We start from the raw sequence: 13,535 nt of genomic DNA, 5'->3' as shown, positions 1-13,535 counted from the left end.
CAGTGAACTTAAATGCACTGCCTGCAATCTTAGGAACTTATATAAATTGATATTTCCCTAGAAGTCCCTGACTCAAACCTATTCTACTACAGGTAGTTTGTTTTCCCCTTGAATCCCTTCTGTTGACCCAGAGACCTAGACGTCTTAATTGGTGATCATGAAGGCAAAAGTTGATGCAGTGTCTTGAATCCATGCAAGCAGACTGAAGCACCGACTGACATCTTTATATGCATTTGTTGTTCCAAATTGATGCAACCTGTTAAAGACATGGGCTCACAGGGCCCCTACTTTTTTTGTTTGTTCTTTCTCTGTTGATATAATAATCAGTGTTGAATCAAGTATTATCCATCTTCGTTAACTGATTAAAAATAGAACTTTGGGGTTTTATTTAATAAAGAATCTACATGAGGAACTTCCAGATAAATAGCTTTTTTGGTAGAGGAAAGTGATTTGTAAATTTGACATCTTTGTAGCTATCTGCAATAGGTGCATTGTGAAACCAGTGTGCAAAATAAAATTGGATCTGATGTTAACTTGGCAGATCATTTTGAAAAATGCAAATTCTAGTAAAAATAATTTTGTATTGCTTTTTGGGATGGAAGTAGAATGATTGTAATCATGATTTGTATTTCAAACTAAAAATACCCCTATTGTGGGTGTGTGTGTGAACTTTGAGGTGATAAAAACATACAATTTAATTTTGGGGAATTAAATGAATAATTTCAGATTAGTTTACTGTCAATACTGAAGTCTTAGCAATTTGTGGTTTTGATTTTGTCATACCAGCAAAATTTTAGAGGTAGAAGCACTTTTTTACATTGTTTAATTTCACCCCGGCTCTCCTGAAGGAAAACTTCACCTTTGTTTTTTTCTTCTTTCTTAACCTCTTCTGTTGAATTCAGGGCAAGCATACAAAGAAGAGTCATTGTTTACCCACCAATGAACAGAGATCACCGCAGAATCATCCATGAATTAGCTCAGGTTTATGGCATTGAAAGTGTGAGCTATGACAACGAACCAAAGCGCAATGTTGTTATCACTGCAGTGAAGTATGTAATTCATTGTTGTTTTCAAATTTTTACAGTATAGTTTAAATAATTGGATGGGTTTTTACCACTTGCTAGGAGTTTATTTACAGTGCAAGTTGCAAAAATGCAGTAATTTCGAGTAGAAAATTTTTAAAGCAGTTTTTGAATTGATAGTTTCATGGGCTCATTTACTCAAGTAGATCTTCAGAGAAAGCACCATTAGAAATAAAAAAGCTAGGAAAATATGTTGCAAGATTGTTTTCCATTCATCTTATCAGTAACTCTTTGTCGACAATCAGCTAGATTTGATAGAGGTATCAAAAATAATGTATGTGATAAAATTTTGTGGAAACTAATTGTTGGGTTGAGAAATCATACTTAAATTTACACCACCTTTGAAAAAAATCTGGTTATTGTAACATATTTCTCCATCTGTATGAACTTCCTCCCTCTTTAGTTAATAGGCAGAGAAGGAGCTGGAATGACTGCAAATGGAAGAGATTTCATAGCAAAAATGAGATGTTTTGGAGAACACTCACAGAAGGCAGTTCATAGTAGAGAGGAAAATGAAGGGAACATACCTCGGGAAGAAACAAGCTGATTGCCCTAGAGAAATAGTATGGGAAAGCTTCTGGGGCTTCATTAATTGTGCTCCTTACTCAGCAGCATATTTAGTTTAGCACTGTCAAATTGTGATTATGTGACAACCAGTTGTTTTAAACTGTAAATACTGACTGCAGTCATAAGAAGTCTCTCATCTATCATGCTATTAGAGTGCCACGAGCTATTCCTGAGCTTGTTCATCTTAGCTACAATCTTGATTTCTTCCAAGAGAGATGGAACATTACTTTGATCTTAAAATATAAGATACTTTTTGTTTCAAGTAAAAGAAGATGAGCAGAGTTTATATTTGAAAACACTTATTTTAAAAAAATAAAGAAATAGGGGAGAGGGGCAGATAAGAAATTAGTAAGGATGATAAAAGGAGCAGGGCAAATGATTATGCTTTAAAAGCAAAAGGACATTCTGCAGCTTGAGAATGGGAGGCCTTCCTCTATATGGTTTTAGGACAGATTGCACACTTGCTCCTTCTCTTGTGTTTTTCACGGAATAGCACACTGCAGAATGCATATGCTTGTATTTCAATACTGCCACTCTTAAAAGACACTTGAGTGGTCTACTGTTCATCAGCTGCATAGCAGTATTTCTTATTTTAATGGGTTCTTCCAAAGCTTATTTGAATTTTCTTTTTATTTGCCACTTCTTCAAGATATGTAAAACATTGTATCCTCACATGAGTAATAGCTCAAGTTCTAGGATGATATTTTTGGAGTATTTCACAATGGCTTCTTCAACTTCCAGAGCTAGTAATTACCAGAAGGTCAAAATGGTACTGTTTCATTCTGTCTCAGAAATGCCTTTGGATTTTTATCTTGGGCTCTTTCATGTATAAATAAATGAAAATTGTTCAGGCAGAAAGACCATTCCTTCCCTTCATACTTCACCATTGTGTCATTCAAATGTTAATATCCCTATTCCAGTCTGTTAGAAGGGGAGAAAATCTCACTTCCTCCAACCAGGCTTTGTCCTATTCTAGAGATCTAGGGGCAAACTTTGCCCTCAGCCTCTGCCTCCATCACCGTCAGTAAAAGTTGGTCATATTACCTGCATTAGAATCACTCAGTCATCAATCAGCATTGCCCATATATAACCACAGAGAAGATCATCGCCAGTATTGACTGTTAAGCTTGATCTGAATTATAGTTCTGGTGTAATTTGAAATGTGAGACCCTGAGTGAATACTTGCAAGTGCCTTTCTCTGTGCTGACCTGTTGGTCAGCTTTGCAGTCACCATCATTTGAACAGTTGCAATATCAGATTCTTTCTGAACTAGGTTCAGAGGTAATATCCAGACTGCTATGATGAGAAGGGTAAATCTTTCCTTTCAAATTACACAGTGGTGTTTCACTGTACCTGTCAGTGGTTTTTTGAAGTTTTTTACTCAAATGAGTAAAAATTTCCTCCTTCTCCAAATAACTCTGCATTCCAGAGCCTGTTAATGTGGTATTTGCTTGTTTTTATGTAGTGGCCAGCGTTTAAGCAGCTTGTATGGATTTGAGACACCCTAGAAGTGGTTTTGAGGGCAGTCATCCCTGTAAGACCCATCCTTTTCCTGTTACTTCCAGGAAGAACATTAGGCTCAGTTTTTCCTCACAAACAAGGGGACTTCTCAAGAAGGTGACAAGGTCCCACATGGTTCTCACTGAGAAAGTCACATGCTGCCACAGTTTCGTTGACATGTCCTGTGTTATTTTTTTTCACCCAGGATTTTATTTCCTTCCATTGAGATCCATCTGAAAATGGTTTGGAAATGGTTATCAAATGTAGACTATGCAAGATTCGCAGGATCAAAGATCTAAAGAAATTAAATCCCCTGCAACAACATAAAACATCCTTATTTGATCATTCCACATTTCAGTTTTATACAACAGGCCATCCTGTCAGCAGTAGCAGTGCCTTAAAATCAGCAGATCGTTTATATTCATACTTTTCCCTGTACTGCTGTTAAAAATGTCATCTCAGCTTTGTTGCTTGAAGCAGACATTTGACTTTTCCTTACTTTGGGAATAAGTTAGTGAAATGAAGAATGGCAGTGACAACTTTAATATCAAAATGACCAAAATGCTTGCAGAGCCTTTTGTTTTCCTACCACAACTACCAGTTCCTACCAGTTCTTTCACAACTGAAGGTAGATAGCCATGGCTGGTTAGGTAGGGTCTGCTTTCTTTCTTATTTCTGGTAATTAGTTAATCAAAGGTTTTTTTCCCCATTGTACATCTGTTTAGTTTAGTTCAGTTGTTTAGGGTTTTTCCACATGGGCTAAATGTGAGTGTTTTGTCTCTCTTTTTTTTTTTTTTTTCTCTCTAACCAATCAATGTGCCATCAATGTATACAGAAAGTGGTGTTAATTTTCCTGGAGTGTAAGTTGATGGATTTTTGTCTCTAAATCCCCCATGGTTTCATGAGATTTCATTACCAGTTTGCTGGTATTGTATCTGGGGGTTTTTTTTTGGGGGGGGGGGGGTGGGGATGGTTAGGGGTTTTTTTGGGTTTTTTGTTTTTGGGGTTTTTTTTGGTGGTTTTTTTTTGTTTGGTTGGGTTTTTTTGTTTGTTGGGGTTTTTTTTGGTTTTTTTTTTTTGGATGCTAAATTTTGTCAAACCTAAAACAGATCTAGGCCTTGGACCTAAGCAAATTTGGTTCCAGAGTCACCTCTAATTGTTCACAAGGCTTTGATCCCTCCTGATTTTTAAAGGTTGACTCTCTACATCCTGGGACCATTTTTAGAACTGCTGATTTACTTTCTTGAAATGCAGGAACATTATCTTTTTTCAGTAAGTTTGGGTTTTTTTGGTTTTTTTGTTTTTTTAATTTTTTAGCTAATTAGTATAAAATTACTGCACATGTATTCTTCCAAGTGTTCTGTTTCTGTTTGGCATTTCAGAGCTGTGATTTATTTTCTTGTTTACTATACAAGCAAGATTTAGTCTGATATTCTAGAGTAAGGACAGACACCTTACTTTAGTTGTTGAAGGTCTTTCCAGCCTTACTTTTTTGTTTTGCTTAATTACCTCCTGGCAATTTACTTTCCATGTTTTTGCATATCACAGTTGATAAAAATGAAAGAAGACAACAGAATACCCTCCCATCTACCACTGTTGTCTTTTTCCAGTTAGAACTCTGCAGTTGAATTGTAATTGAACTAGTTGGTGTGAGCATTGGGCTTTTTATGGCAGGCTTAGAGCTAAGGGAGAGAAGGACTTCTAAACCATTTTAGACAGGAGAGGAAAATGAACTGTTCTTAACTGATAGGACTGTAATATGCTTGTTGTTAGAGTGTGCATGTAAACTTAATATAACCTTGAAAAAATTATGGCCCGTGACAAGTAACCTTTTTTCCAAATAATGAAAACTTTCACTGTTGGGGGGATGGGAATGCTTTTTTAATTGGTTGCCTGTGTTTGTAAGGTTTTAGTTTTTAGTTTAGTTTAGTTTTTAGTTCATTGGAATAGAATGTCAGTACTGTTTAAAATGATACTGAAAGGGGCATAGGAATCACCACCTAATATTTTAGTGGACTTTTGGCTTACCTTGAAAATGTTGTGGAGTTTTTCATCTGTGTTGCCAAAATATAAAAAAAATTTGCCCTTTAAATACAGACTGATAGAAACAAGACATTATGAAATAAAAATGATAAAGATAATGGAAATACTACAAATACATAATTTTTGTGAGCTCTGAAATAGAAGTGGTGATCATCTGTGTACTGATGTGAGATTTCACCTGTTTAGAGCTCTTGGGGAAATGGGGAAAAAGTATGAATTATCAAGTATGTGACAAAACATGGAACTCAACATGTGCACACTTCTGTAGTTATATCAATATGCGACTCATTGCTTTCATCATTGTTGCTATTCAGTATGTGATTTTGAAAGAAACAAGATGCATGTGTTGGTATTCATTGAGTAGGAATTTAAAGTAATTAGTGAACACAGAGAATCTAATGATCTGGAGGAGTATATCTAAAAATGCATGAATAAAGTAAATAAGGAGGAAACATCCTTATTTAGTGCTCAACATAGAATCATGTAGATTGGGAAAAGACCCTTAAGATTTTTGAGTCCAGTGGTACTGTCAAGTCTACATTAAACCAAGTCCCTAAACACCATATCTACACATCTTTTTAATACCTCCAAGGATGGTGACTCAACCACTTCCCTGGTCAGCCTGTTCTAATGCTTGGCAACTCTCTGAGTGAAGAACCTTTTGCTAATACCCAATAAAAACCATTCAGGAATGCAGTTTAATTTAGTGTACAAGAAGTAGTTTGGTCTGAAAATATCAGTAGCCTGGGTTTTGAAGAAAGTGCAGGAAGGGTAAAAATTAACCTTGATGAGGTTTAAGAATTTTAATCTATTCAGCTTATCTGCCCCCAGATGAGAATAAAAAGGAACTGTGAATGGGAAAGATGCTAACAGTGCAAGCTCTTTCAGTCTTGCAGTTAAATCATCCAAGTGAAATTAGACAAACTCACTCTTGAAAGTTGCTCATGAATTTAGAGGAAATTTTAGGACATTTCCACAACCTACAGTGTGATTAGTAATTATTTGGATTTTTTTTTTTTAAGTTAGATGCCTTTTTGGAATGATCTTTCTAGGACTTTTTTTTTCCCCTGGGTGTTGGGGGTTGTTTATTTTCAGATTTTTTTACATATATATATATGTAAAAAAATCTTTCTCCAGCAATTGCAGCCTTTGGGCGGAGACTGCCAACTGAAGTAGAGTGTGATTCACAGCCTAAAATATTTAAGTATACGTGCTAAAGTACATTGTTGTCCTATACTGGAGAACATACTGCCCTGTAACTATAGCCCTTGGGTGACCCTTACACTGCAGATGGGACAGGCACAAGTGTGATGCTTCATTGTTTGGTGGCAATAACGTTAGTGAGAAGCACAGAAGAACCTGATTTTTTAATTTCCCCCCTCTAATGCGTAATGTTTTTCTCTGATCTGATTCACCTGGAAGTGCATACAAGGAAGAGGCAATGTTGATTGAGGGAGTAATTCTTAGTAGAGTGCAGTGATCAACAAATTTAACATGATTCACTGCCAGCATTTGAGAAGGTGCTTCCAAACTTTTAGATATTATGTTGTAAAGATTCAGTGAACTGTGTTCTTGTGGTGCTGAGTTAAGCTATTAAGTTGTTCCTTCTGATTTATGCCTTTTCCTTGAAAGAACAGATAAGTTGCCCTAGAGAATAAGTATTCCAGTTTTGCTATTTTAACAGCTGATCATTTAGAGCACTTCATAGTAGAAAGGAGTTGTGGACTTCACATGCAGAAAAGGAGTTTGGGTACCAATGCTCCAATCTAGTAAGCTGCTTCTGCATCTTTCATAGACATCTTTCATGGACAGTGAAAAGACATTTAGAATACTGGATAGATTTTTTGTAATGAAAATGTACTTTTTGCAGTGTTGGTCTCCATGGTTGGAAAATTAAGTATTTGCATAGATTATTTAAGAATACAAGTGTGAGCTCTGACACCAAAACTGCTACTTAAAAATATTACTCGTTATCAATTTCTTAATGAGTATGATTGCCTATTGAACTAAATAATCTTTCTTTTATTTCTTTAGAGGGAAATCCATTTGTCCAAGCAATACCTTAACTTCTGTGATAGATAAAGAAATGCAGAGCAGGCCTGCACCTCCTCTTCCTCATTACAAACAAACAGATAAGTAAGGAATTTGGATTTAAAACCATACATTTTAATTTTGTGCTGAGTTCCCCAAGGAACATATTCCTGAGCTTCAACTTCATATATCTTGTTTCTTCTTTTTTCCTAACCCACACACAACTTTGGAGCTTGCAGCATGCACTAAGATGTTCTTTCCACAGAATTAAGCCTGAAATGAAGTGATAAGAAAACATAGGAATGACTGTGTGGTATAGGAGTAGTAGTATAAAAATATTACGGAGTTTTAAAATTATTAAATATTAGATAGTTGGGAAGAAAGTGCTCTTTTTGAAGGTTTGGGGATGCCTTTTTTAAACCTTTTACCAAGAGTAATGTCTTACTGGCATAAAATTATTTATTTGCATGGATAGTAAATGTATTTTTTCTTGTGAGGATGTGACCACACAGTTGATTAAAGGTGAACTACCTATTTTTGTCAAATAGTGAGAATTACTGAAGATGGGATACATAAGGCATCTTTTTGAATTGTCTTAAAAGGAACAGTCTTTGCGTTGTATGATCTGTCAGCTTCAGATACTTGTAGTTATCTCATAGTTATGATTTTTTTTCAATGGATGGCTTATTATTTGTCCAGGTTTACCTTTGAGAAGTGTTTTGCTCACAGATTTTTCCCAGATGAGCATCTGAAATGTTCAAGTACCTCTTGCAGAAAGGGACTGCTTAGTGTTGCAGTAACTACGTTGGTATGTGCTGCTGGAATACAAAGTAGGCTCTTCTAAGAAAATTGAAATTGCTTCAGAGCTAAGCATCATGAGCAAAACACATTTCTAAAAGGATTGCTTAAGGTGTAGTTCAATGTCCATTTTTAATAGTTGCTACTCTTTGTTTCTGTGGGATTGCTGTCTTCAGTGACCCTAATTAATGCCAAGGAGTTATGTGGCAAAATTAAATAAAGTGCTGTAGCCATTTATTTTTCATTACTAGAAATAAAGTTTCTTTAGAAATGTTTAATTCTACAAAATGTTTTGGAAGATCTCATGCTGCCTCACTGAAAAAAAAATCTTTACAGTGTTTGGATTTGCCATGACTGTGTATTTTGTGTTACTCTTGCTTTTGAAAGAAAGCAGATTTGATCTTCAGCTCACTTTAACAGTATTTCTTTTGCTGTTTCTTTTCAAAAGGCCTTTTGAACATTTAATCTTCATGACAGTATCATTTTTGTATAAATATTACCGGTAAATTACATTTTCTGCTAAAACCCCAAAAGGAATTTAATCTATTCAGACACATGTTGATGTACATTAATTTAATCAAACATATTTTTTTGTCAAAATTCAGTTAATAATGGCTTTCTGGAGCATTAAGGTACTTCAAATAAAACTTAATTTAGAAGTGCATGCTATTGACCAATTCAGTGTATATATGCACACTGAGACATTACAGGAATTTGTGATTCAGTTTATTTTGTATCTTGTTTTTCATTTATGTAATATCTAATATTCTTATAATTTCAGGAGTAGTGGAAACAGTGGTTTATCCAAACCACTGAAGGAAGAGCCAGTAATTGACTACTTTGATGTCCAGGACTGAAGTGATTGATGTACAATCAATCAGATGAATCAGAATCACATAGATTATGATACAGAAGCTTGAGGTGAAAATACTAAGTTATTGTGTGAGGTGCTTTTGGATTATCTGTCAAATGATCAGTTGTTCAACATATTCATAATCTAACATCTAAAGTTAGATTGATATGCTAGTTTAAAAAGTGAAGCATTTCAACAGTTTATGTAACTGCATAATACCTAACAGTAGTATGGCTTTTTAAATTTGGGTTTGGTGCAATTTTGTATCTAATGTGCTGTCAAAATAATGTAGATTTTCATTAATGACTTTGAAGTGAGAGAACTGGTGGTAAGCAAATATATTTTTTGAATATTAAGAACAATAAATCTCAAATATTTATTTTGATGTATCTCACACAGCTTAAAATGGACTAGAAAAAAATCTGTGATAAAAACACTGGTTGGAATATTCTTAAAGTATTTTCATGTTTTATTAATTCACTTTTGTGTTATTGTAGTAAATTTGAGAATTTGAGTTACTCTTCTACATGGAAAGAAATACAAAATTTAAGTATAAACATGTACGTGAATGCCTATTAAGAGCACATACTTGCTTTGGAATCTGAAGAAGGGGAAGGTGGGGAATTAAAACTTACTCTAATTTATCTCAAATTTGATGTGTTTAAAAAGAAAAACAAACAAGAATAAAGGAAAAAACCCAAACCGAGCAACAACAAAACCAATCCCACAACATGACATTACTAATATTACTACTGCTACTTTTTTATTCAAGACCTTGAACAAAATCAGACTTCATGTATTACTTTGGTGTTCTGTGCATGGTTTTATTGTGGTTTATATTTTTTTTCTGTACAGTGCAAACTTATGATGAATGTGTCAAATTTGGTTTAAGTATGTTTTGGATTTGGAATAATACTTGTAAAATTTATAAGACCATCTACCTAAACTATTTGGCAATGGAAGATCTTTGTTTTATGGAAAATGCCATTAACAAAATGGGATGACAGTTGAAACACTGAAAGACACCGGAATGGTCTCATGATGGTGAATTGTTTCCAGATCTTGATTTAAGATAGGTGAGTAGCTCTCTGGGAGAGGAGATTGTAGGTCTGATCAGTAGAAGGTGGTACAGCTCTGAATTTGAGTAATATCTGTTCTCCTGAGGAGAAGGTTTTTTGTATTAATAGCTTTAGGAACTCTGACACTGATGCACTCTCTTTCTTACACCTTTTGGCTGCTACAAGTAGTACTAGAGGTGAGTCCCCTGTCTAGCATCAGAGACTGGTGCTAAAAGGGGGCTCACTACATTGTAGTGTGAGATTTGTTGCCAAAAAATGGAAGGCATTTACTCATGCTTAGATTCACTTAGATTTATCCTATGACCCTGAGCCTTAACTATGAAGCATTCCATAGCTACATTCAATTGTACAGCTCATGAAACATGGAAAAACAAGTAGAAAACTCACAAACCATGTCTGTCCCACCAGATGTTTTGAAAATTAAAATGCATGCTATTATTGTTTATTTTTGTAGGAGTTTATTATTTCACACTTTTAAAAATACAGTCATAAATGTTACTAAATATTTGAAGTGTTTCAGATAAAGTAGGTAACTTCATGAGTATTCAGGCTTTTAATTTGTATGTAGTGATTTAAATTTGTTTTACTATTTTTGTCTAATGTTTTCTGATCAGATATGAAAAATAAATCAATGTCTTACATTGCCCTTAGTTTCTTAAGCAAATTATGGTTATCCTACAAGGTGTACTGCTAACTTCAGCTGAAGAAATAAGTTACCTCCAGGAATATATTTCTTCAATCCCTTCCTTGCGAGGAGCGTATCTGTACCAGTGCTTGCAGAGAAGTGCTGACTCAATGTGGCCAAACAAAGGCTATTCCTGGTTGTGAAACTCAGAGCTATGTTAACATAGCACTGACTTAAAGCTAGTAAGTCCTCCAGGAAGAATGTGTATAGTTATACTGCAAAGGTAGGTTCTAGACAGGAACTGGCACACATGTCCAGTGAACTGGGTCAGATACACGCATCCTGGAGGTACACACATAGCTGGTTTACTATAGGTAGCCCTAACATCACAGAAAACCAAAATGGTTTAGTTGATAATAAATAGAATAAAGATGAAACCTATTAAGTATTCAGTTTCACATGATTATGGCCAAAACCATCAGATTTGCACCTCTGATTTGAAATTTAAAACCTAAAAGGTTTTTTAGCATTATTTTCAGCTTTGTTTAGTGGAATTTTTATCAGATTATGGCATTAACATAAAATGAGAGCTTTGGTGAGATGTACTTCAGCAGTCAAGTTGCCACTGCTTGTAATAAGAAAATGGAGGTAATCTCAATTTCTCAAGATAAGATTAATAATTATTACTGAATCTGTTCATACTGAGAAGTCATCCTTCTTATCACTTGCCTCTTAACTATGTGAATGTTAAAATATTTTTATAGATCTGTATGTTACACATCTCTAAATTGTGGCTGTTGGAGCCATACCTGTACTTATGAAGCAATTCACAAGTACCAAATATTTTTTTTTTTTTAATGGATTTTAGTACTTCATTGAAAATATGATACCATATGTTTACCCATGAAAGTGATTTTTTTTCCCTGGAGCTCAGCTGCATAGCCTTAAGAAACAATTCAGCAAAGGCTAACAGTGGTGCTGTTCTCTCTGTTTTGTTTTGCTTTTGCTGCAATGTATCAGTGACTTTCATATGGACTAGTAATAAAGGCTGGAGTTTTGATATATGTGATAACTTAGCTTCATATTGCACGTGTGCCTTGTGGAAATACTTTTCAAATAGCTATTTTTTAAATCCGAGCTGGTGTTTACACCTTTTATCTAATAGAAAAATAAATAGATAAAAGAAATCTTTGTATCAGTGAAGTCAGTGGCAAAAATCATGATGACAGCACTGTAATTTATTGCTTCAGTATGCTAGCAATTTTCCACAGCCCTAAGAATAATATTGTCTCCTGTAAATATATTTAAAGAAAGTACTTTTCAGTAAGCATCTTTTGAAATAAGTTATGTGATGCCAGTTGGAATTCATGCAACTTCATGAAGTGCTTTTAAAATTGTGTTTAAAGTAGGCACATAGTTTGGCATTTGGGCTGTGCTGTTGCCTGTCTGTATACTTTAACATATTTAAAGTGCTCTGAATGTTCAGTATTTGGGTTTAACCTAAAATTGTGTAAGATACATAAGTAGACTTCAAGATCGCTGTTTCTCTGGCAGTTTTTACAGTGTCTGCCTGGAAATGAGCAAAGTTTTTCTACAACATTTGTCATTTGTTGAAAGATTTATATTTAACTTGATTTTGTCAAGTTACTGATGTAAAATTACTTTCTTTATAAACCCAAAATGAATCTAAATTTAACATTCAGTGCTTTGGAATTGTTTGCAAACTTCATCCTGATACTCAAGAGTTGGAACACTGAGACGTCACAGAGAAATAAGAGTAAAGATTTAAATGGACATTTGGGAAGTTTCTTTTCCTCAAATTTTTAAATAAAGTATGTGTTTTCCTGGATTTGAAGTGATTTTGAAATGAATGCTGTGTGGAGAATGAAGCAAGTAAAGAGGGCTCCCCAGAAAGTGGAGAATTCTTGGAATTCAGAGCTACGGGAGAGATGATTCTGGATAGAAATGTACATTTTGGTTATATGAAAAACCCTTTATTATGTCAGCCTAAATGCTACTTGGCAATAAAATATATTATTTTAACTTATGGTCCCTTCATTGTTGTTTGTTCACCATTAAGTTGTAATGGTGACTGTAAGGCAGGTGGGGGGGATGGGAAGTGAGGACTAATGTACAGTAATTTCACGATTATAAGCCGCACCATTTTGACTAAAATCTTGGTCTGAACCCAAAGTGCGGCTTATAATCAGGTGCGGGTTATATATGGACAAATAATGAAAAGTTGCTGTTTTAGTTTGGAGGACAGATGTCTGCTGAGAAAGGCAGGAACTTCTCTTTGAAATGGAGAATGTAAACCCCCTCCCTCCAAATTATTATAATTTTGAAATCAAGGGGCTTTCAGGCAAAAATATGGGAATTAGGAATAACAGTTCTTTACTAGGGAAATTAAAATAGAAATACAGTACTACAAAGAAACAAACTCCAAACCCTGACAAAGTCAGAGTACAACCTGACACCCTGTCAGGCAGGATGTTGGTAGCAGTCCCATTAAATGGTGGCTGCATCCTCCTGCAGTGACAGATGTGGTTCAGTGGAAGCAGTGCTCCTGCAGAAGGTGCAGTTTCCCTCTGGAGGTCCAGTGGTGATATGGAGAAATCCAGTTTTCCTCTGGAGTCCAGTGGAGAAAGGGGCTCCCTTAGTGTCCCAAAACCTCTGTTTTTATCTTGGTAAGAAATGTTGGGCTCTTCCCCCATGGCTGGAGCATCTCCCAATGGGATGCAGTAATTTTATCAGTCCCACAGTGGGACTCAAGGGGCCATTAGCAGAAAATGACTCGCTGGAGGAAGGATGGTTGTGAAAAGATAAAGAACAATGCCCTGCCTTGTTTCAATGGATGGCCCATTAGCAGCATACCTGCTGTTGAGATAAGGATCACTGCCCCCACCCTCAACAGATGGTGATAGAATAGGCACCTTTTATCACACTCTGTATTGTAA

At 35.3% G+C, this 13,535-nt stretch overlaps 1 protein-coding gene across 1 annotated transcript in view; it reads left to right on the top strand.

Annotated features, from left to right (window-relative positions):
* Positions 1 to 12,621, top strand: part of NFX1 (nuclear transcription factor, X-box binding 1) — a 76,125-nt gene extending 63,504 nt beyond the window's left edge. Inside the window, 4 exon segments of the mRNA XM_033057520.1 lie at positions 903 to 929; positions 931 to 1,049; positions 7,227 to 7,328; positions 8,803 to 12,621. Of these exon segments, the coding sequence (XP_032913411.1) occupies positions 903 to 929; positions 931 to 1,049; positions 7,227 to 7,328; positions 8,803 to 8,878 (324 nt within the window). The 3' untranslated portion in view covers positions 8,879 to 12,621.
* Positions 12,622 to 13,535: the final 914 nt, after the last annotated feature.

The sequence above is a fragment of the Catharus ustulatus genome, chromosome 1 (genome assembly GCF_009819885.2).
Source record: "Catharus ustulatus isolate bCatUst1 chromosome 1, bCatUst1.pri.v2, whole genome shotgun sequence".
Lineage (NCBI taxonomy): Eukaryota > Metazoa > Chordata > Aves > Passeriformes > Turdidae > Catharus > Catharus ustulatus.
The sequence above is the reverse complement of the archived record's forward strand: the minus strand, read 5'-3'. Positions and strand labels throughout refer to the sequence as shown.